The sequence below is a fragment of the Vicugna pacos genome, chromosome 11 (genome assembly GCF_048564905.1).
Source record: "Vicugna pacos chromosome 11, VicPac4, whole genome shotgun sequence".
In the NCBI taxonomy this organism is placed as follows: domain Eukaryota; kingdom Metazoa; phylum Chordata; class Mammalia; order Artiodactyla; family Camelidae; genus Vicugna; species Vicugna pacos.
The window spans coordinates 2,785,942-2,811,256 of NC_132997.1; the positions used below are offsets into that span (position 1 = coordinate 2,785,942).

General features: G+C 42.0%; 1 protein-coding gene across 2 annotated transcripts in view; it reads left to right on the top strand.

Annotated features, from left to right (window-relative positions):
* LOC140699569 (trafficking protein particle complex subunit 9-like) overlaps positions 1-25,315 on the top strand; it is a 206,355-nt gene that overhangs the window by 116,003 nt on the left and 65,037 nt on the right. The window contains exons 1-2 of one of the 2 annotated variants that reach the window (XM_072972224.1): positions 21,772-21,856; positions 22,178-22,248. The exons of the other annotated variant lie outside the window; for it this stretch is intronic. Of the exons in view, the coding sequence (XP_072828325.1) occupies positions 22,201-22,248 (48 nt within the window). The 5' untranslated portion in view covers positions 21,772-21,856; positions 22,178-22,200. Of the gene's footprint in view, positions 1-21,771; positions 21,857-22,177; positions 22,249-25,315 lie in introns of those variants that run through there. 2 annotated transcript variants of the gene reach the window in all.

The following is a 25,315-nucleotide window of genomic DNA, read 5'->3' on the forward strand; positions in this document are numbered from 1 at the left end:
TTAACTCTCTCTTCAAAGCCATTTAAATTTTTTGCAGGCTCCTCCACTCAGATGTAAGAATAGCCTCTTTAAACTTCTTGATGCAGCTCCGTAATGAAGATCTTGCGATGGAAACCTAACCAAAACTGGGATGTATGCACAGTGACTGCAACCTCAGCACATTGTGAGTTCATAATCAGAGGGGTGGGTGACTCAGGAAAGGCTTTTTTAAGGTAACAAGGGGAAAGTGAAAGGACGCAGGCTGTTTGAGAAAGAAACATCTCGGTCACAGCCAACAAGACACCTGTGTTCAGGATGGGGTGTGGCGAGTGCAGAGTTCTCACAAATAAAGAAGTGATGTGATGGGAGGGAGGACAGCTGGGTACTTTATTGGGGAGAAAAAAGTGGGCTGAACATTTCCTGGTTGAACAAGAGGATTGTGACATGATGTGCTTGTATTTTGGAGAGAAGGGTTTTGTGGGGACAGGCCTAGGATTATGCTGTCTGGCTGGGGAGTCAGCACAACAGAGAAACACAGAGATCCTGGCAGACCCCAAGGCCCAAGCTGGCGAGAGGCTGCCCACAAATTGGAGCCCTGGAGGCTGGTTCTGTCCCTTAGCTGGGGACTCAGACCTCGCTTCACAGCCCAGTCCTGTTGATACAAGAATAAAAAGCGTTGGGCATGAGAAGGGCTGTGCCCCACGCTTTCGTTTAGCCCCTGGGATGTGCCCCAACAGATTTTGTTCTTTGACTTCATGCAGTAAAGAATTCAAGAGCAAGCCAGTGTTGAATAAAGGTATATATATTCAGAGAGATACATTGAAATGCAAGAGAAACCTCACGAGGTGTGGGGGTTTGATGCACAGATTAGAAGTAGGTACACACTCCACAGACAGAGTGTGGGCCTTCTCCAAAGAGGGAGAGAGAGTGGTGACCGCGAGGTGGCGCTGTGTTGCTTGTTTTCTTGGGCTTGGTGGTTTCATATGCTAATAAGTAGAAGGACCAGCCCTAGGGCAAGGGGCTGGGATTCCCAGGGAGTTGGCCATTTCCCACCCTTTGACCTTTTGTGGCTATCATTGGGACTGCCATGTGCCTGGGGCATGTTATTCACCACGTTACTATTACAATGGGTGTTTACTGAATCTCAAGATCTGCTAGAAGTTAAATCTCTTCATCCTGAGCCTCAAGGCCTTTTGGGGGTTGAATGCTTCACCATTTTGATGTCAATTGCTGTGGCCTTCCTTGAATGGCTGTGCTCTTCCCCCTTCCATCCTGTATCACTGTGATGACACAAAGACAGTAAAGGCTGGGCCCTAACCGTGCTCCTGCATTTAAGGGCGGGAAGTGTGGGGTGGGCTTATGATGACTCTGAGTGGTGAGAAGGATGTTTCAGATTTTCTCACGTGAGACATGGGGATCTGCCAGCAGCCTCCCCAGATTTATCTCACGGGCATTATCCCTTGTGTTGTTATGGAAACAACAGGCCAGCCAAGAAACAAGAATCACACAGAGGGTTGGAGTACTGAGATTTATTACGCTGGCAGGCTCAGAGAGGTTTCTTTTCCAAAGCTCTGAGCACCTCCAAGATGTGCACATGAGGTTTTATAGGATTAATTACAAGTATGGGGCTATTAGCCAATAAGGCTCAAACAACAAAAAGCAAGGAATCAGTACACTGAAGCTTATCAATTTGGAACAGATCCCGTTACTGACAAATGTTGACCTTGGATTTTCGGGTTAGCTTCTTAGCCCAGTAAACTGACACTAAACTTCAGATTTACCAGGTAGCCCAGCAAAACTTACATCACTAAACCGACACTTATCACACTTAGATTTGTGACTTAGCTTGTTAGCCCAGCTGGGGTTTTCCTTCACAGTGTCACTTATCTTTTGTATTTTTCTTTTTTTCTTTTTTTAAATATTTAATCCAAATTTAATATCAGGGTTCTTTGGGAAAGAAATTTCTCTTTTTCTTTTCTTTGGGGCTCTTTTGGGGGGCAGGTAATTAGATGTATTTATCTGTTAGTGGAAGCCCTGGGGCTTCAACCCAGGACCCCGTGCACGCTAAGCACACGCTCTACCACCCGCCCCATCATCTTTTCTTTTTGGTTTAGCTGCCAAGAATCCTACAGCTGAATTTCTAGTCAGCCTTTAACACTTGCCCTGACTTCATGGAATCCATTTTTATGAGTTTATCTCCCCCTGGCTTCATTTAAGTATTGAATATCCATTTTCTCTTCACTCTCCGTTTTGCCTTTTTGTTGTTATGGTTCTTAAGCTGTTTATAAAAGAATTGTTTAAATTCTCTTTTAGCAAGAGGCTGAATGTGAATAAATATGTAAACAAACAGCACAATTAAATGCTTTTATACATTCTGAGCTGTTTAGTAGTTACTTAAAAACTGAATTGAATATTAAAGTAATAGCATTTAAAAAATATTTTTTAATATTTTATAAAAATATAGCTGATTTAAAATATGATATTAGTTTCAGGTTTACAATAGATGCTCCATTTATAGTTACTGTAAAACATTGTCTGTATTCCCTGTGTTGTAAGATACGTCCATCTAGCGTGTTTACATTACATGTTGCAGTTTGTATAAGAAAGTTGGGTAACGCAGAGCCTGGGACGTGGCTGTGTCTGACCCAGGTTCACGCTCATCCTGCCTGTCAGAGCTCAGGCCTTCACAACTGTCTGCACGGGAGCGAGTGGAGGCAGCTCTCATCAGTGCTGGCACCACCCTGTGAGTGGCAGTGACAGCAGTGATTTTGTGTGGAGGTGCAAAGTGTTTTTCCAAGAGCTTTATATGCGTTTCTGCATTTAATAATAAAAGCCCTCCTGTGAGAAGCGTTTTAAGTTTTCAATGTATAATACATTTTATTTTGATATTGATAGATTTCAAACCTCTGGAAAATTTACAGGAGTAGTAAAATAAATGCTTAGATAGAGTTCACTTTAAAGGGCACTATTTGGCTTTCTGTGTCTGGTTTATTTTAGCATTAAGTTTCAAGGTTCATCCATATTGTAGCCTGAATCAGTTCTTTATTCTTTTTGTTTGATAATATCATTTTCAATTTTTTTTCGTTTTTGGTCTATTTAAAAATATTTTCATTGAAGTCTTGTTAGTTTATAATGTTGTGTCAGTTTCTTGTGTACAGCACAACACTTCAGTTAAATAGGAACATACCTGTAGTCATTTTCATACTCTTTTTAAACATAAGTTACTATAAGATATTAAATATATTCTCCTGTGCTATACAGTATAAACTTGCTGTTTATTCTTTACATACTCAGTATCTGCAAATCTTGAACTCCCAATTTATTCCTTCCCACACCCTCTCCCCACTGGTTACCATAGTTTGGTTTCTAAGTCTCTGTGTCTGTTTCTGTTCTGTAGATATTCTTTTTTCTTTCTTTCTTTTTTTTTAGATTCCACATGTGAGCAATCTCATATGGTATTTTCCTTTCTCTTTCTGGCTTACTTCACTTAGAATGACATTTTCCAGGTCCATTGATGTTGCTACAAATTGCATTATTTTATTATTATTTTATGGCTGAATAGTAGTCTATTGGACAAATATGCTACAACCTCTTTATCCAGCCATCTGTCAGTGGACATTTCGGTTGTTTCCATGTCTTGCTATTGTAAATATTGCTGCTGTGAAGATTGGGGTGTAGGTGTCTTTTTGAATTAGGGTTCCTTCTGGATATATGCCCAGGAGTGGAATTGCTAGTTCATATGGGAGGTCAATATTTTGTCTTTAGAGGAACATCTATACAGGTTTCCACAATGGCTCCACCAAACTGCATTCCCACCACAGTGTAGGTGTGTTCCCAATTCTCCAGAGACTCTCCTGTATTTATTGTCAGTGAACTTCTGAAAGATGGCTATTCTGACTGGTGAGAGGTGACACTTGATTGCAGTTTTGATTTGCATTTCTCTGATAATGATATTGAACAATTTTTCATGTGCCTACTGGCCACTTGTACGTCTTCATTGGAGAAATGTTGCTTTAGGACTTCCGTAAATTTTTGAATTGAATTGTTTGTTTGTTTTTCTTATGAAGTATAAAAGCTGTTTACATATTCTGGGAATTAAGCCCCTAGCAGTTTCATTTATTGCAAATATTTTCTCCCATTCCATAGGTTGGTTGTCTTTTTGTTTTGCTTACTGTTTTCTTAGCTGTGTAAAAGTTTGTAAGTTTAATTAGATCCCTCTTGTATATTTTTGGTTGTTTTTCTATTGCTTGAGTAGACTGCTCTAGGAAAACATTGCTGAGATGTATGTCAGATGTTTTGCCTATGGTTGTTTCTAAGAGGTTTATACTATCTTGTCTACATGTTTAAGTCTTTAACACATTTTGAATTCATTTTTGTGCATGCTGTGAGGAAGTAGTCTAACTTCAATGATTTACATTCAGCTGTTCAGTTTTCCCTACACCACTTGCTGAAGAGGCTGTCTTTACTCCATTCTATGCTCTGACCTCCTTTGTCAAAGTTTCAATGACCAAAAGCTTGTGGGCCTATTCTTGATAATTTTGTTTATCCGTTCATTGATGGGTGGATATTGTTAGTAACTTTTGGCTACTCTAAATGATACTGCTATGAATATTGATGTGAAATTTTTTATGAGAATATGCTTTCATTCTGTTGGCTGTACATTTGGCCCGCCATATCTGTAGTTTCCACTACATGGATCCAGATGACTGATTGTAAAGGGACTCGAACATCCCTGGATTATGGTATCCAGGGTGTGGGGTTCCTGAAACCAACCACCCAAGGGTATTGAGGGATGACTCTACATATAGGAGTGGAATTGCTGAGCCATATAACTCTAAGCTTTTGAGGAAATACCAGACTTCTCCAAAGAAGCTGCACCATTGCCCCTTTCCTCTGGCTGCATAAGAGGTCACTCTGCCTCCTGAATGACATTTCTTATTGTCCATGTTTTGGTTATAACCATCTTAGTGGGTGTAAAATGAGATCTCATTTTGTTTTTGATTTCCCTAGTGATGCTGAGCATCTTTTCATATGCTTATTGGCCATTTGTATATCTATTTAAATTCGTGGTAAATTTAAAAATTCGGCTTATTTCCTTGTATTGTTCAGTTGAAAGCATTCGTTATATATCCTGGATACTACTCTCTTATTAGATAAATGCTTTACAAAATTTTTCATCTATTCTGCACATTGTCCTTTCACTATATTTTTTTTAAACATTAAAACAATTTCTTTACAGGGGAGGTAGTTATGTAATGATTTATTTTATTTTTCTTGTTAAGCATGCACTCTCTCACTTGAGATACACATTTTCCCTGTCATTTCACTTTCTTGATGATGTCCTTTGTAAGGAAAAGGTTTTAATTTTGATGAAGTCCAGTTTATCTGCTTTTTTCTTCTATCATTTGTGCTCTTGGTTTTGTATCTATGAACCAAAAGCTTATCCTAGGCCCACAAAAATTTATACTGTGTTTTCTTTTAGAAAGTGTATAGGTTTAATTTTTACATTTCTGTCTGTGATCTATTTTGAATTAATTTTATTTGTTATATAAAATATGGGTGTTCAGATTCCAGATTGATTCTTTTGCCTGCAGACACCCAGCTGTCCCTGAACCATTTGTTGAATAGACTATTCTTTCAATGGAGTGTTTTTGGCCCCCTAGTGGAAAACTGTCTGTAAATGTAAGTTTTCCCCGTGGGTTTTTATTGTGTCTCTTAGATATATTTATCCAAACTTATGCCAGTATCATACTGACTTAGTACTATAGCATTTTAGTACACTTTAAAGTGAGTCCTCCAACTTTATTCTTCTTTTTCAAGGTTGTTTTTGCTGTCCTGGGCCCCTTGCACGTCCATGTGAATTTTGGGATCAGTTTTTCAATTTTTGCAAAGAAGTTAGCTGGAATTTTGATAGGGATTCCACTGAATATATAGATCACTTTGAGGAGTCTTAACATTTATAATAATTTTGTCAATCATTCCAAGAAAATGGAATGTCTTCCATATATGTAGATCTTTTAAAATTTATTTTGGTGATACTTCAAAAAGTTCAATGTACAAATCTTGTAAATTTTTGTTAAATGTATCTCTCACTTTATTTTTAATGCAAAGGCTGAGTTTCTTATGGGTGGGACTATATATCAATCTTCTTATTTCTAGAAGTCCTTCACAGCAAATACCCTAGGTATATATTTGCTACATAAATCTATCCACAACTATTCCCCGCCCCATGATATAAGAAACCAAGACCCAAGTTAAGCTACCTGAAAACACATATGTGGAAGTGAGAAATGAGACCCTTGGGTGGGGCTTTGTGCAGATGGTACTGAGAGCTTATTCAGAATGGCTTTTTCTTAATTTCTTTTAAACAACCCTTTCAGTGTATTTAGTCAGATACATTAAGAAAATGCCCTTTTGATGTGTGGAGTAGCTAAGACTATAATTTTCAGATAAATTCTAGTGAGAGTGTTGTACTTGAAACCTAATTTGCATCAATTTTTGAAGATTTATGTTTCAGGAGCTTTGACTAAAGAACACCTGTCTTTATTCAATAACGAGAACTAAATGCTCAAGCAACATGTAAGAGTTTGAGCAAACTGCCCCCGCCCCGTAGTGCTGGGTGGCTGCAGCTGTAACTGAGTCAGCGCTTACCTCTCCCAGTATGCTTGTGGTGATCTGCTCTAAGGGGCTCGTCCAACAGTTTGTCAGTAGTCTGTTAGACAATGTCATAAAACATTGATTGAAGGTTGCTGGAATGCAATATATTCTTATTAATATTAAGTAAGTACATATTGAGTGCTTACTGTATGATGGAATTGTCCCTCAGCCTCACATGAATATTATTTCTCTTAAAACCTCTCATATTTCCTTGTTATTCTCACTTTACAAATAAGGAGACTGAGAATTATGTCTTCTCTCTTTTGGGGGGAGCTCATTATCAATGATGAGAATTTGTAAGGAAAAAGATATTGATTCATCATGAGAAAATATTTTTGTGAGAGTCAGCAATGAAGAAGATGAACACTGAAGAAAGTGATCATTGTTCGAGTGAGACAAGCCCTGGGTTGTGCGGAGTCAGCATCCCTGTCCTGGACACGGTATGTGTAGGGCTGCGTGGTGGGTGAGGTGGCGCGGCCACGCAGGGAACGCGGATGCTGGGGCCTTAGGCTGTGCTCAAGCCCGGTGGGGCTTTCTCCTAAGGGCAGTGGACCATCATTGACAGATTTTAAGTAGGAGAGTGGGGTGCTCTCGTAGTTCACATTTGTCTTGTAGAATGCTTGGAAACATTTAGAAGGCTTGGCAGGAGGTGATGTGATGAGTCAGTGTAGGGTGGCTGCGAGGTGTAGCAGTGTTCAATTTTCAAGTGGTTTTCAGGCCCATGCTTATGGCTTAGTAGCTGTGTCAGTTTGAATGACACAGGCAAGGAAGTGAAACAATTTATCTAGTCAATTGAAGCAGTGATGTACCCAATTCCCAGGACTGTTGTGGAGATCCAGTGAGATACACTGTGCAGTGTGCAGCATGGTCTCCAGCACAGAGTCAGTGCTGAGTGAGTGCCAGTGATTATCTGGTAGGTCAGTTTAGGGTGGTGGGACTCGGTGACTGAGGATATCTGGTCCTTGAAGGAGGGGTCCATTCGCATCTGTGAGTGATGGGCCTGAGTTGGTAAACGCAGGGAGACCTTACCCCCCGACCAGAGGCCCTGGGCAGGACGGCTCGGGAGGGGCACCGTGAAGACAGCTCTTTGCAGGTGGAGTTGGAGGTGCCCTTGAAACATCTACGTGCAGTGTCACGAGCTTAAATAGGAGGTCTTGGCCCAGGCTGTGCATTTTCCTAAAATCTCAAGTCCTGAAGACGCCAAAGTATTGATCACTGAAAGTGAAGTCATACTTTAAAGGACAAATGAATAGTAGTATCATCTCTGTCATCAAAGCTCACGTCTATTTATTCATCACTCAGTTTGCTAATTGGGTACTTACAGAGCTCACTTCACCCTCCTCCCGTGGGATCAGGCTCCACAGAGAAGAGCTGGTGAGTCTCCCTCATTTCAAGAAGTAGACACATTTAGATTGTAGCGTTCTGTACCTTGCCAGACTTAGGATATTAGTCTGTTGGTTTAATTGTATTTTCTGTTGGCCATGTCCTGACAGGAGAGTAATTTTACCACATGGTCATGTTTCTATTAGCTGTTACTGAGATTTGCTGATCTGATACATAGTGTATGTATTATATTAACTTTGTAGAGTAGTTACCATTTTTCTGTCTTTGCCCTTTAATTTTGTTTGCCCCTTCAGTGTTATATCCTTTTTGGGGCCTTACTTTTTTTTAATTAAATAATGTCTGTTAGCAGTTAAGAAAACAAAAGCAAAGAAAAAATGCACATGAGAGCTAAATTTAGAAAATATCTAGTGTGGTTTCTGTCTCGGCAATGGAGGGTTCTAGAAACTCTTTGAAACCTTCATTAGACAAGTGTTATAAAATGCTGATTAACAAATAAAACCTTCCTTCCTCATCTTTCAACCTGCACAACTAATTGTCAAGAAAGTGAGGGGAAATTCTCAGAAGCCAAGACAAACGAGAAAGCAGGGATTCTGGGAGATACGTGAGCGTTAGAAGCCGTGGGGTGCTGCTTGGCTTCTGGACTTATTTTCAGTTGCCTTGACAGGAGGGCAGGAGATGAGACCCAGGCCTCTCAAAATAGGAGTTGGATGGGTGATCATATTATGGGCCTAGCCAATCCTGAGTATCTTGGTTTACTAAAGGGTGAAAGAGGAAAAAAAATTCCTCAAGGCAAGAAAGTAAGGAAAGTCAATTTTGTTGGAAGTAGGGAAAAATAACAAATCCAAAGTAAGGATATAGTTTAAAGCTGTTCTGACATTAGAGTGACCACAAACTCCTGGCAGAAAGCCACAGCTACTCCTTGATTGATAAGTTGTGTTTTGAATGAATCAGTGAACAGCCATTCTGAAAAAGGCCTCCAGAGTCTTGTGGATCAAGATACTGGACAGCAAACACCTCCCTTCCAAGGTCTCATTCAAATAACCAGAATGGTTTTAAAGGAAACTATCAATAATCTGAGTTCTATTTATTGACATTACTATATGCTAGGAATTCAGAGGTGACTATGTAGTTGTCTCCTCTTTTATGGACCTTACTTTCTCTTTGGGGAGACAAAATGACATAGTTGGGTATCTTGGTGGAGGGAGGTGTTAGTCTGTTGCAATTAGCCAGGAGAGGAGATTAAGAAAACAGTGAAGGGTCTTGTTCACTTGGCTTTTAATTGCAGGCTCAATGAGCTGTCACTGGAGGGAATAGATCTTACGGAGGATGGACTTAGCTCAGGTCTCTTTGGAATGGACAAGGGAACCTGGAGTAAGACAGTCAAATCTGTGCAGACATTAAAGTTCACTTGAACGTGCTCCATCCCTGAGCCAAAGACAGGACAAATATGCAGCACTTCTTGAGGACAGAGGAGTGGTTTTTAAGGTTCTTCAAGAATGAATCCCAGGGAACCGAGATGGCCAGTTGTCAAACTGAGACTTTGCTCTTTGGACGGTGTACCCATCAAGGGTATTGGCCTTTTATATGTTTCCATTTGTCTTTAATACATGTCTGTTGATGAGGACGTGGGCACAAGTGTTTGACACCTTGTCGAGGTGATTTTGGATACCTGCCTAGAAGCACGGACACAGTTGCCGCTGCATCATACATCTTGCAGCCCGTCCCTTTCCCCAGCTCCGTAATCACGGCAGAGTGGTTCCTTGTTGACCTGTCCATCTCCTAAGTGACATCATAACCCATGAAAAGACCAGAGCATATTAACTTGGCTTTGTTAAAGTCAAAGGTACAGATCAAATATGGAGTCAGATTTGTAATTTCCTATTTCAGTAGTGCCATGGAGAAGACAGTTTGGTCAGCTTTTTGTAGTGCCCTGGAGGCATTCTCTCTCAGCTTCTGGGCGCCTCTGTAGAAAACCCTTCATAGCTGTCTGGCCTGCTGGAAAAGCACTCTGCCTGTTTTACCCTGAAGATGTGTTCTGTTTATAAACTCATCACTACTACTTGGAAAACAACTCAATAAAAACTCAGTTGGTTTTCCACCAGCCATGGGCAGGGGTGAGGTAAACAGTGTTATTATTTCATAAAATAATAGTAATAATAGTAATTGTGATATTAGTAGTAGTAGTAGTAGTAATAATAATAATAATAATATTAAAAGAAGTCTTAAAACAGGAATGAGCACATTGGAGAGAGTCAATAAATGCTTTCTGGCTTAAATCAAAAGTGATGACTCAGTGATTCCATGGCTGCTCTATTTGCTAAGCTAGTTACTCTTTGCTCCATTACACATTTTTTTAAGTGAAAAAGAATTACAAGCAAATGGTTAAAAAAAAACTCAAACAGAGCACAAAAATACACAAGTGAAAGAAGATTTCCCTCATCCTCTGTTCTTTCAGCCTTCTCTGGAAATGTCACTGTTTACTATCCTTTGGGTGCTTTTCCAGATATGCTTTGCACATTCCCACCTATGTATTTAAATTAGTTTAAAATTTTAGTTATTTTTAACTTAAAGGGATTTAAATCCTCAAGTGGCTTCTGGCCGGGTAATAGAAAAGAACAAATCTGACTCCATATTAGATCTGTTCCTTTGAATTTAACCCTATGCTCTGTCTCCTAGGCTTCATCTTGCTTGTAAAACAATGTTGCCTAGAGCCTGAAATAAACAGGAGATCCTATTCTGAAGGCTCTGACCTTTAAGGATATTTAACACTTTTTCATTCATTAAAAGATAGCAAATTGCATAATAGAAAATAACTTTTGTTTTGTTGGAGGATTGCAGGGATCTGACCCACGCAGATAGTTGCAAGAACAAAGGATTCTAAGAAGAAGGAATCCCTACACTAAGAAGTTTGCAACAACCAAGCACATAGGAAAGGAGCCTGAATTGTGACTTGGGGAGATGGTTTTCCAGGACATTAGTTTGCCATCTAGGTCTACAGAAACTTGCTATTCCGTGCCCCAACATCTGGTCTCCCAACTTATTGTCCTGTCCTGCACTGAGGAGAAAGAATTTCGACTTGGTAACACTCCTATCTACCTAGAAAGCTGGGCACTGGAGCTGAGTGTTATGGAAACAGGCCAGCCAAGAAAAGCACCAATCGGGGTGTTGGGTGTACTCAGAAGTATTATGCCGGTGGGCTCAGAGGGGCTCCTGCTCCGAAGTTCTGAGCACCTCCAAGACGTGCACATGAGGTTTTAAAGGCTTAATTACAAGTAAGGGGGAATTAGCCAATAAGGCTCAAAGAACAAAAAGCAAGGAATCAGTACGCTGGAGCTTATCAATTTGTAATAGATCACATTACTGACACTTGTTGAGCTTGGAATTACGAGTTAGGTTGTTAGCCCAATAAACTGACACTAAACTTCAGATATATGAGATAGCCCAGCAGAATTTAGATCAGTAAACCGACACTTATCACACTTAGATTTGTGACTTAGCTTGTTAGCCCAGCTGGACTTTTCCTTCACATGAGGACAGCTCTCCCACACCCAGGGAACTACTGCGAGCCCTTGATGTTTCCACTAGGGTTGGGTATGGTTTACCCAGGAGGGATGGGGACTATGCACCAACACTCAGGCAGTCTGCTCTGTCTGGGGCTCTGATCTTGTACCATCCCGCTCCCCGCCAGCCCAACACCTGGGACAGTGGAGCTAAGGCAGTGATCCTGCCTGCCTGTTTCCCAGCGTGTAAAAGGGGAATATGTACCTTTCCCAAGGTAGTTCTGAGCGACAACACCTGCGGGTGCTTGGTTCTCAGAGCAAGAGAAAACCCAGGTCCGCGTGGGGGCAATGGGTGTGATCCCCATAGGGCTTCTGCAGGAGCATCGGTTGGAGGGCTGGATCAGGGAGGTAAAACTTGAGCTGCGGGACTTGAAGGGTTACAGAATGGTACAGAGGCTCGTCTGCCACCTCTGGGTGCCCCAGAGGTAAAGCTTTTTCTCTCCAACACCGCTACCACCCTCCCCTCTCCATATCCCTCCCTAGTCTCTGCTCATCCTGTCCATCTGTATCCCTCCACTTTTCCCCTCTGCTCCACCCACTCCCATCTTCTCCCTCCCTCGCTGTCCCACCTTCTCTCGCAGAACCCAGAGAGGATCGCTGGCCCTCCTGTGCATGCGCAGTCAGTGCCAAGTGGTCAGTGCCCTGAAGACACAACTGACAAATAGAAGGGGGCCGCACCCTGTTACAGCGGGTGCTTTCACTTTTTGGGTCCTTATGTAACTGCGTGGTGTTATTCAGGATCACCCATTCTGAACTGTGTGATGGTGCTGCGGTGTCTCCTAGTTATTTGTTTCTGTAAGTACTCATGTATTTTTTCCAATGTGTGGTACTAGACATCTAAAAATGCATTTTTCAGATGAAAAATAATGTGTATTAAATATAAAAGTCTGAAAAAAGGGTCAAAAAGGTCTATCCTTTTCCCAGTATTCAGAGATAATAATTAACACTTTAACATCTATTTTCTGTTCTTTTCATCAGTGTGTATTAACTCTGTCATAAAAACCAGCGAGCACTGTGTTCCTGTTTGCTGTATGGAGACCTCCATTTTCCATTCGGCTTATTACAATTTTTTTTACAGTATTCTATCTCTGCTGGCATGATTTTTAATGACCATTATAGCATTCTGTGTTGTGGAATCCCCGTCCATTTTACTTTGGACTTAAGTAAACTTTTAAATTCCAAGTAAACTTAACTGGAATACTGAAAAGAGAACTGTGGTGGTACCGAAAGTCCCCTACTTCCCTTCCCCTTTATTCCTGAGAGTAAAAACTGCTGACAATGTGGAGTATATATTTCATGACCTTTAGGCCTATGTCATATATATATACACATACATAAATGTATATGAGTAATCTATGTATATGTGTGTGTATATAAGCTTTATTGAAAAATAAGGCCATACTATATGTTTTCTGCAGCTCGGTTTATTCACTAAGGTATATATCACAGACGTCCTCTCCCTCCAGACTCACCCGGTCCTTTCAGATAGAGTAAAGGGGTCTCCTGATGTGCAGGTTTGGTCTCTTGTGTAAGGACACCTTTCGTGGGAGAGAACTGTGGAAAAGGCCTTGGACCACGCAGAAACACCGGAACTTTAGTGGCCACAGCTCACCGTGATTTACCGCATCATTGTCTTGATGGTGGACACTTAAGTTTTCTCCATTTTCCACTGTCAGAAAGGGTGTCTGACTGGCATCCTTCTTGTACAAACATTCCTGTGATCTTGTATGAGTATTCCTTTAGTTAAGGTTTCTGGAAATTTAGTCCTTGGATGTGACAACTACATAAATCCCAGGCTCCTTTCAAGTGAATCTAGAAATTCCTTCTCCTGTGGGGAATGAAAAGATGTAGAATAAATTTTGTAACCAATTCTCTATCGCTGGGTATGATTCCACTTCAGCTTTTCTTCCCACCAATGTAAACAGTGCTGTGTAAATGCTCTGATGAGTACATCTTTTTGAACTGATTCTTTTTGTAAATGAAACGATTCCTAAAAGTGAAGTTCAGCCTGTGTGTACACACGTTTTCCAGGGTTTATATATCCATTGACATGTCGTCCTCCAAAAGATCACTCCCAGTTTGTTGTCTCAAAAATGGACACTAGCTGGAATATATTTTACAAATATTTGGCAATATGATGAGCAAAATGATTTTCATTGTTTTAGTTTGCACTTTATGACCAGTGTGGTATTGAGCATTTTTCACTCATTAGCCAGCTAACTTTTAAAAAGTGAATGATCCCTTTGTCCTTTGCAAATATTTCAGTGAGGGAGCTTGTTGCTTTGTGACAGCTCAATGTATATTATGAACATTAACCCCTTGTCTTCATCAACATGTATCACAGAGCTTTCCCTTGTCATTTTTTGCCTTTCATTTTGTTCAGTAGGTTCATTTTTGTTGTGGCCCAAAATAACCTTTAGATAGTAAATGTCTTCTTTTTGGGTTTTATTCTTGATATTATTCTTAGAAATGCTTTCTTATAATGGTATAAATTTCTTCTGTAGGTTTTTTTAATCTCTAAGATGGAGATGATAATGGTACTTGTTACAGTGAGGAGAAGCTGAATTGATATGAGCAAAGAGTTGTATTTGCTCTTATTAGTACTTTCTATTATTTACATCACTTTCAGTAACTTTTCTTGTGGTCATTATGACTGGAAAAGAATTTGTTTTTTCCAGGGATTCTCTGATTGTACCAAGACAATTATTGAATTCATACTTTGCTTTTTAATTTGAAATCCCACCTGTAAAAAATACTTATGTACACTAGAGTCTCTTTTTGAGCTCATGATTTATTTCTGTCAATCTTACTTTCTTACTCTAGCACTATATCTTACATATTGTAAAAATTTATTTAATATCTGACAGTGCGATTTTTTGATTTGCTTTTCGATCCCTATTTTTCTTTGCTATTATTATGACTTCATTTTTCCTGAAGAATTCTAATATAATTTTTTCAAGTTAAAAAAAGGATAAGTGTTGTCATGAGATTTTTTAGTAATTTTGAATTATCTTTAGGAGAACGTACATCTTTACAAAACTGCTTTCCTCCATACAAAAGGTTGATGTCTCTACTTTCATACTTCTTACTTTACCCCTCAGTACAGTCCTGTACTTCCTCCATATACAACATGGGCATTGTTTTTGAGTTTATCCCAGATTATTGTTGATGTTTTTGTTAATTTTTTAAGTGAGAAATTTTTGCTATTATATTTTTTAACTGTTAAAACTGACACCTAGGAAGGCAGATTCAGTTTGCAAATACTCACTTTGTAACTTCTCATTTAAAATTGTAAGTATTAAGTACTTGTTACAGAATCCTTTCTTTTCTGTTTTTAAAAATTTGTTTCCAAGATTCTCAAAATGGTCATAGCTAAGTAGTATAGGTGGGGAGACAGATGGAGAGAGGTAGTGTGGCTCATGTACAAACTGTGAGCACTTTCATGGCTGCCTTTACGTTGGAAAAGCTGCTGAAGAGTCCAGGTTAGACCAGGGGTGGCTTTGTATGCACTTGAAAGCCAGCTTTCCTGCCTGTATGGTGAAGCCTGGTGGGCGTGGCAGGTAGATGATCAAGGTCGAATGGAGGTTATTGGCTGCACAGAGCGCTGTTTCTGAGAACTGGAGACCATCGCCATGGGAAATGCTTGGTGCCAGGAACAATGCAGAGGAGCTGGGGACCCTATGTGTTAAGGATTTTCCAGCCCTAGTAGTGGGAAGATCAGACTCTGCCTTCAGATCTGAGTTTGAATTCATCCTCTTTAGTTTACTTGTCCTCTGACTTTGGTCAAGCTATATACCCTCTTTCACTTCCTGTTTCCTTGTCTCTCAAAGTAGGAGAATTACATCCTGCTGCTAGAGTGTTTGATCAGGTTAAATAATTTGTGTCTATAAGATGTCACGTACAGTCACAATCTCAGTGAGAAAAGGGCGGTTGCCTGTTCTTCTGCAACTCAGTGCTTGACAAGACATGGGGGAAAGCCAGTCCCTAATTTGTGTGTGATGCAAGTAGGAACAAAATTAATGTCTTGCCTTTCCCTAGCAGTACTCTTACAGCTTTGCTTCATTTACTTCTTTCCTCCTTTCCTTTCCCCTTTCCCATCCTCCACCAAAAGAGCCTGAGACTCTCTCAGAATAATAGATTCAAATTAATTTAAAGGTAGGCTCATTCTCACGAAATAATAATAACATAAAAAAAACTGTGCACATCCCAGAATAAGTTGTATTTGATTTACACACACACACGTGTGCACGCACACACACACACACACACAATCAGGCTACCTCCCACTTGCAGAGGGAGAAGGACCACTTTTTCTGAGTTTTCACTCACTGAGCGTGAGAACAATGTCTCTTACACAGACGTTCACCAGGCTTCGTGCATGGTGTTTTTAATTGAATTTCGGCTTTGTAGCCATAGATATAGTCTCCTAATAGAAGAGAGAAAGTGGAGACATAGACATTCTGCTGAGATATTGGTGTCATCATATTTTAGTTGTAAAGGACTTAAGACAGCATAGAGTCATAACATTTCATGGGTGAGAATCCATTTTGTTGTCACTTGGACAAGAACCTGGATCTTCTGCCATCTTGTCCACGTGGGTGAAGAGGCAACTGGGCAGGGGATGGCAGGCATCCTTCTTGCTTGAGTTCCATGTTCTTGCTAGTTTTCATTGCTCAGCTGCCTTTAGTTTATGTCCATGAGGCCTCTCATGGGAAGGTCACTCTGTCCTGATAGAATGAGTTTCTTATCAGCAAAAAGCTCTGGAGCCACTCATATTTCCCAGAGTTTTCTGCTGATCTGCTGACACTTTATATAATTGAGACTTAAGAAAATACTGAATATAAAATCCTTATTGTTATTGTTTGCCCTCGAGTTCCATAGGAATGGGGTGCTGTCTCAGGCTGTCTAAAGCTCGATCTGAACAAAGATAGGGTGATAGGTTGTGCTGCTGTACCTCCAAAGTCAAAGGGGATTTCCACCTTAGCTTTTAGAATCAGGCAGATGAGTTCAAATCTTGCCTTTACCAATTATTATCTTTGTGTCTTGGGAGAGAAACTGTACTTTTTTGTGTCCAAATTTGATTATCTGTAAATAAGTTCAGTATTTATTTTAAGGTTTCTGTTTTAGAATTGAATGAGCTAATACTCTCATTTATACCTAAAATAGTGATTGCATGGTTCTATGCTGGTGCCTTGGTAGTTGATTACTAAGGGACTCCGCAGTGAGAATGGGGGTGGGGGACTCCGGGGTAATAGAGTTTATATTCCAGGATATGCTTGTAAAAGACTGGATGTGCAGTGGATTTTTAGTAAATATCTACTCCTTTCCTAATCTGCATTGATTGTGTATATATCTTTCTACTAATATATAAACAATTTTTATTGCAATTTAAATATCTTTGTAGTACTTACAATATGTAGCTTTAAAAAATACGTGAAATAAAATGATTTGACTTTTATTTTCTTTTCAATAAGCATAACAAAACAAAAGAAAAAGAAAAAAATGTTTGAAGGAGTAGAAATAATTTTATTTCTTGGAATCAGTTCCGTATAATAGGTTTTTTGTTCGTGTTGTTAAACAGCATATAAAACTGATAGGTTGTGACATTCTAGAAATGAGGAAACAGTGGAGACATACTACCTCTAATGCAGTCACTTTGTTACCAAGTCCAAACTCGTTCTGCTTGCTGCATGACAGGCCAATAAATCGGGAGATGAGATGTTGGAGTAAGGAATAGTGACTTTATTTGAAAATCTGGCAGACCCAGAAAATGGCATATTGATATCCAGTAGAACTCTCTTCCCCAAAGCAGAATTCAGTCTCCTTTTATACTAAAAAGCGGCGGGGATGTGGCTGGTTGTTGCAAACTTCTTGCTGTACGAATTGTTTCTCCTTGGAATCCTTTGTTCCTGCAGCTGTCCATGTGGGTCAAATTATGGTGCCCCCGTATAACCTCCAAAGAAAAGAAAGGTTATTCTCTATTTTGCAACTTGCCATCTGTACATAAGTGTAGAAGAGCTAATATCCTTAAAGATCAGAGCCCGGAGAATAGGCCCTCCTGGGTATTTCAGGCTAAAGGCAACATTCTTTTACAAAAGGTGCAAAAACATCAAGTCTGAGCCTAGAAAACAAGGTACAGATTTAAAGTCAGACGAACACATCTAACATGGAGTGAAATTTGTTCTTTTCTATTAGAATTAATTTTTCTACCTCATAAATAATTTTAGTAAGAAACATGAGCAATTTTTAAATTTTTGCTTCTTAATAAAGGACTAAAACTACACTTTAGTGAGCAGGGATGCTGTGCGTGCTTTGGGGTCACAGAAAACTCTTGTTGGGGGTGGTCGACCCTGCAACATGTCTGATGCCCCGTGAGTGTTGGTGAGGGTCCCCCTAACCAGGGGCTCTCTTCAGGAACCACCACATGGGCATTGACCTCTGGAGACCTGTTTTTCAGCTGCAGGAAAATTTTTCAGATTTTGTGATGGGAAAATCACTCCAGCTGGGGATAATCAGGGAATAAAGGAAGAGGAAAAGGGCTTGAATTAGAGTAGAAGAGAAGGACAGAAGATCAGGGAGCCTGGGGGCTTGGCAGCGGGGCCTCGGGAGAGAGAGTAGCAGAGATATGGAAGTGACTGGCTACGGAACCAGCTCCTGCACCTTTCCCCGCACCCAAGCCACACAGCTCTTAATTGGGCCCAGGAATCTCTCCTGTCTGGATGTCACTCTGGGCAGAACCTTGAGAATCGAAGGTAAGGGGTGGGCAGCACTCACCTAGGGGGTCACTGAGGACTTTGATCAAGTCCTCATTGACATTCCCAGTCATATGCCTTCACCTGTTCTTTATCTCAGGATCTGAGAAGCAGGAGCAAGGAACACAGGGAGAGATCCAGGAAGATATCTGACTGTGTTAAGAGACGACAATCACAGCGACACTGGGAGCGAAAACACTTGTAGCAAAGTAAAATAAATTCACAACTATTGCATCAGAGCTGCATGTGTGAGAGAGCCTAAGCCTGTCTCAGAGTGCAGGGGACAAGAGGAAAGGAATGGTAAAATTAACACTGATAATTGAAATTTTGTTAAATAGCCTGCTACAGTTAATTCTATCACGTGAATGTATGCAGGTTTATTTCTATGAGCATTTATAGGTTCACACAACCCCACCAGCCCGTCTTGCCCCCATCGGGGATGGGATTTCTCAAGCACAGTGCCCCTCCTGCTTGCGTGGGCCATGCTGCGGGTCCTCGCCTGGGGCCGCACTGCTACAGGACTACTGAGTCCCCGAGGCACGATCTGGGATACATGACAGGAACATCTGTGCTCTTGGCTGAGGGCCTCCGTTTCACCCTGCTGTGTAAGAATGCCGGTGACTCAGTTAGAAGCATGCATCCAAGCCGTCCTTCCGTGTCATCACCATGTAGAAGCGGTGTCTGAATCTTCTGAATTTCTGCAGAATGCGGTTTACAGTCACCTTCAACAAGTGAGTGTGTGTCCTCTTTCAAGTGGAGGAATTACTGCCGTTTTCCTGGAACTTACTCACCACTAGTCCATCTGATTTTTCTGTGCTAGGATTCAGTAAGGCCTGCTAATAACTCTGCAGTCAGATCTAGAAACCCTGATGAAGAGGATTATTTATTTTCTTTCTTTAGATGATAGAACTTTATTTTCAAAATTGTGAGTTTTCTGTTCTTGGAGGAATTTTTTCGGGGGTTGGATAAACAACTTTGCTCTTACCATCTTTGTGACCTGTTGCTATATGCGTCTCACCTGTCTTCTGTCACTTGTGAGGCGTTTCCATTTGTGACCCTGTCCTGGTTGTTCATGTAATAAAACATAAAATCTGTAAAAGTACAGTCCCTTTTACTCCGAAGACATTCCACAAATACTCCTTTAATCTCTGTGTGGTTTTAACAAGACACAATCATCAGAACATATACTTGCAGGTTGCCAGTGCAAAATCCCCAAATCAATTGTCTAGCTCAACATCTAAAATTTTTCTAATCTACGTTGGATTTGTATGGATAAGTGAAGTTGTTTGCTAAGAACTCAAGACCAGGTTTATAATACAGGCTGATTTAGCTCAGCAGGTCCTCCCAAGCTGAAGCTCTGCCAGAGGGCGGGGCCAAGGGGAGAGGGCGGGTCCTGCCCTCCCTGAGCTGACAGTTTCATGGCAAAGACCTTCACCAGGTGAAGGAATTGAAGTTTCTTCTAAGAAAATTGGGTCTGAAGATTCCAAAAAGCGTGGGAGTGACACAATCCCATTTGTCTAATGTAGGGAAGAGTGGCTGTGGGGCCACTTGGGAGACTCGTGAGTCCAGGTGGGCAGTGTTGGTGGCTTCCACTTGAGCGGTAGGACAGTCAGTGGGTAAAAGCGAACAGATTGAAGGCATGTTTTGATGGTTAAAATGAAAGGATCAATGCTGTCTGTGAAGGTAGGATGGAGTAAGGCCCAGGTTTCTGGGTGGATTAATGAGTTAAATAATGGTCCTGCTGTGTTCTGAGGACGGAAAGCTGCAGAGGGAGTTCTGGGGGAAAACTGATGAGTTCAGCTGTGGGTAATGTGAAAAGGTATTAGATGTGTGATCTGGGAGCTCTGGTGAGAGCCAGTAGTGAGTAGGGGGCGGGGAGAGAGACTTTCAAATCATTTTGTCTTCTGAACATACATATAAGATTGAGTAATGACATAACCCCTTTATATTCTGGATTTAAAACCCAGTAACATTTTGCTATATAGGCTGCAGGGGTTCTCAATTTTTTAATAGAAATAAAACAAATTGAAACAAAACAGTGGAGTTAATGAACATCTTAGAGTTCATGTGTGTCCTTGTATGTATTTTGATTTCTCATCTGTTTATAAACATAATCTACAAAAAGTTAACTTGCTTAGCATAACTTTTAAATAGAGGGACGTGACACACTCTGTTGGTGGCTCAAGGTGATTTCTTGGGCAAATTATGTAGCCTCTCTGTGCCTTAGTTGCATCTTCTGTGACTGCCCCCGGGCCCCTCATCACAGCTGATTCCCTAGAATAGATGTTGGGAGGGAGGCTGCTGAAGGGAGTAAGAGGTGGCAACTGCTAGGGACACTGAAGAGAGAGACAAAAACAGATTAAAGCCGAGAAACTGAGTGCTAATACACTCAAAGGAGAAAAATCCCGCAGTGTTTTGAGCCACTTAGCATAAGGGAAACAAAATCACGTGGATCCAAACTCTTGAGCATATGAGTATTGTGGGTGGGAGGGTGTCATCAGAAAAGGGTTGAGAAGAGGCCTTTTGGTTTCCCTTAACGTTTCCAGTAAGGATGGGGCACAGAAGCGAAAACCACCCGCTTCACAGTAGAAAGTGCTGTTTTGTGCAAAACTGACGAAGGTTGGAGACCAGTGATCAGTTGTGCTGGCAAATGAAGAGACTTCTGGATTGGGGCACTTGCTGTGACTTCCAGGTGACCTGCTGGCTGGGGGCTGTGAGGCGGGCAGTAGGTTTGCAGTGTGACCTGGGCATAATCCCTGGCTCTGAGGCCCCTGCAAGTTTCTGCAGCGGCTGCTCTTGCCCTGCGATGGGAGGGCATAAAAGGGCATTGTAGCACACGAGGGCAGGAAGGGGCTGCTTTAAAAGCAGACATGTAGCCTCCTGCAGCTGCAGACCTGCAGGCAGTTTGGTTCATTGTCGTGGAGAGGACTTTGGAGGCCTTAGCGTCGTCTTAAGACTTGTTTTCCCTTGGGGACCAGGTTTGCCTTTGCATATAAATATTGAAGGTTTGGGCTTCTGGCAAAGCTGTTTTCAGAGATGGGTATATACGTAACATATCGTATAAAATAAAATGTTTTTATTTAATATGTGGGACTTTGCAGTTGTTGGGAACAGCTCTTTTGACCTGGTCTCCACGGAGGACACTAGCGGTCGGCAGAGCGTGCGGGAGGGCAGGCAGCCTGCAGTGCTGCTGCGGGGGGTTCTCCCCAGCATGGTGCTCTGCTGAGTTCACTCTTCTCTGAGTTTGGTTGCCAGAGGAGCAGACAGCATAGTAATGAGTTCTGGTGGGATTGTATAATGACAGAAAGAAAGAGGGAGCCGTAGTTCTTCTGGACTACTACACTCTTTTGGTTCCTGATCCAGTGTGTCCCATTACAGAATTGATGAGTTGTGTCTATTCTGGGACTTGATTGAAATAAACGTGCAGCCTGAATGTTAAGAGTTATGTTTTATTTGTCAGGAGGACTCGAGCCAGGATGACCGCCTCTCGGAACACTCTGAGGGACTGCTCCCAAGAGTAGGGGAGAAGCTGGGATTATATAGGAGCTTTACAACAAAGACCAGGTAGTTAGAACAATAAAACATTGCTTGTTATCTAAAGAAAGCCAGGTATCTCAAGTTCAAGAATTTAGTGCTTTTCAATATATGGGAGGAAGCCAACATTTGGGCTCACTGAATATATTCTTTAGACAAGCACCTAGCTATCTAGGGCCAGTAATCTGTCCTTTCTTATTCTGAGTCTGCTCAGAGGGCACCGTTGTGAGTGGCTGCAGGCCTGTTTTCACTGGGGTGCGGCAGCAGTCGCTGATGACTTGTTTTCAGCATTCTTTGTTTAGTGACATGGTTGCAGTATTTTCATTCACATTGTAGTATTTTCGTTCACAGAAAATTATGATATTACCCTGATTATGGATAATCTGGAACCTTGGAAAGGAACCGAGATGGAATTACTGCAGGTAACTTCTACTTTTATAAGCCGTGTGCAAACATGAACACGGAGGAAGCATACAAAAGGATTCGGTGGTGAATGGGAAGGGTTTCTGCATGTTACAGGAGAAGGCAAGGCAGAATTCCTCTTCTTTGTGGGCAGGGACGTGAGTCCATCTTTCCTTTCTGAAGTGCTTTCTGAGAACTGTTTATGGTAATTAAGGAACATAGACAAACGGTGGCACACATTGCATTTAAGAGCTGGCCGGCTTCAAACTTGGGTATTGGACAGGTGGATTTCATAGGCAAGTGTTCAGGTGGATGGGACAGAGATGGAGCCGAGGCCTGGGGCCATATTCACGTTGAAATCGCCATTACCTCACCATAGCGCCTTGGACTAGAATGTAACCACTCTTAACCTTTTGGTGAATCTGTGAAATGGGCATGATAATATTCGTTACTTCCTGGGATTGTTGTAAGTTCTAAAGGGTATTATAGCACACATGAAACACTTAACACACTGGCACTTAGCAGTTTACACTTTGTGCGGCCACCAAGCTTGGCGTGTGTCAGAGCCGTAAAGGCAGTATTTATCTGTTGAGGATGCACTGGTAGCCCCTTGGCTAGGTTGTGAATTTGGTGATTTCCTTTAATACTTGTAACTCTGTGTTCCATGGGCAGTTATTTTCATAGACAGATGAGGAATCTCAGGGTAAAAAAGACTATGTAATTTGCCCAAAGTCAGACCATAATTTTGGGTGCAGGGGCCTCGGTTCAGCATGGGCCCCTGGGCCTTGTGCCTTCTCCGTTCAGCACCAGAGCCAGATGTGGGCTCGGCTGTTTCCCTGCCCAAAATATCCGGCAGGCCGCAAGACACAACTGGCCCCGTGCTGCTTGAGCAAAATCTCCGGAGGAGAGGCAGTTACAAAAGGGATAAACATAAAAACAGACGACAGCAAACTGTGATCAGCCCTGAGAAGGAAAGGAACACGTCTCGCCCTGCAGAGCTGGGAGCTTTCCCGTCGGGCTGCTCTGGGGGCGTTCATCTCAGCTTAACAAACTCTGCTGCTGCACCAAGGCAGGAAGGCAGGGCGCGTGTGGCCAGATAGACAGGGCCTCGTTGATCTTACTCATTCCCCATTAAGCGACAGCTGTCTCGGGCACTTAACTAATAAACAGATGTTGGCCATAATCATCACGCATTTTGACTGGTAGCTTTATTGGCGCCAACTTTGAGAGGAGGTCATTGAAGCTGGGGAGTTTGCTGCATGCCCGTGATTACCATGGAAATATTCCCACTGGTCTTTCAACCTTGACTGGTGTGGCTGTCATGTCCCGGCCCTGTGAATGGCATCGTGTAGCTTCTCCCAAGTGCCACAAATGACTTACATTGATATGCTTAATTCGTAGGAAATGGTATGCGGTAATAAGGGAAAAAAGGCAGTAAGAAATTGTTTGGAAAACTAGAAAAAAACCTATTCTTTCCCGGCTGGGGGAGCGTACCCTGTATCACCCACCCTAATCACTGCCTGTCACCTCCTTCCTGCCGACTCCATGTTCAGAAGCCACTCTGAGCCTTGGGAGAACATTTTGCCTCATGAAACTTTTGACTAGGTCCCGTGACTTCTCTGTCCCTGGTTAACTCTCTCTTCAAAGCCATGTAAATTTTTTGCAGGCTCCTCCACTCAGATGTAAGAATAGCCTCTTTAAACTTCTTGATGCAGCTCCGTAATGAAGATCTTGCGAAGGAAACATAGCCAAAACCTGGGAGTTATGCACATAGTGACTGCAACCTCAGCACTTTGTTAGTTCAGAATCAGAGGGGTGAGTGACTCAGGAAAGGCTTTTTTAAGGTAACAAGGGGAAAGTGAAAGGACGCAGGCTGTGTGAGAAAGAAACATCTCGGTCATAGCCAGCAAGGCACCTGTGTTCAGGATGGGGTGTGGCGAGTGCAGAGTTCTCACTAAGAAAAGAGTGGTGTGATGGGAGCGAGGACAGTTGGGTACTTTATTGGGGAGGAAAAAAAGTGGGCTGTACATTTCCTTGTTGAACAAGAGGATTGTGACATGATGTGCTTGTATTTTGGAGAGAAGGGTTTTGTGGGGACAGGCCTAGGAGTACGCTGTATGGCTGGGGAGTCAGCACAACAGAGAAACACAGAGAACAGGGCAGACTCCAAGACCCATGCTGGGGGAGAGGCTGCCTGCAAGCTGGAGCCCTGGAGGCTGCTTCTGTCCCTTAGCTGGGGTCTCAGACCTCCCTTCACAGACCAGTCCTGTTGATAGAAGAATAAAAAAACGTTGGGCATGAGAAGGGCTGTGTCCCAGGCCTTTGTTGAGTCCCTGGGATGTGCCCCACCAGATTTTGTTCCTTGACTTCATGCAGTAAAGAATTCAAGAGCAAGCCAGTGTTGAGTAAAGGTATATTTATTCAGAGAGATACATTGACAGGCAAGAGAAACTTCACGAGGTGTGGGGGTTGGATGCTCAGATTAGAAGTAGGTACACACTGCACAGACAGAGTGTGGGCCTTCACCAAAGAGGGAAAGAGAGTGGTGACCGCGAGGTGGCGCTGTGTTGCTTGTTTTCTTGGGCTTGGTGGTTTCATATGCTAATAAGTAGAAGGACCAGCCTTAGGGCAAGGGGCTGGGATTTCCTGGGAGTTAGCCTTTTCCCACCCTTTGACCTTTTGTGGCTATCATTGGGACTGCCATGTTGCCTGGGGCATGTTATTCACCACGTTACTATTACAATGGGTGTTTACTGAATCTCAAGATCTGCTAGAAGTTAAATCTCTTCATCCTGAGCCTCAAGGCCTTTTGGGGGTTGAATGCTTCACCATTTTGATGTCAATTGCTGTGGCCTTCCTTGAATGGCTGTGCTCTTCCCCCTTCCATCCTGTATCACTGTGATGACACAAAGACAGTAAAGGCTGGGCCCTAACCGTGCTCCTGCATTTAAGGGCGGGAAGTGTGGGGTGGGCTTATGATGACTCTGAGTGGTGAGAAGGATGTTTCAGATTTTCTCACGTGAGACATGGGGATCTGCCAGCAGCCTCCCCAGATTTATCTCACGGGCATTATCCCTTGTGTTGTTA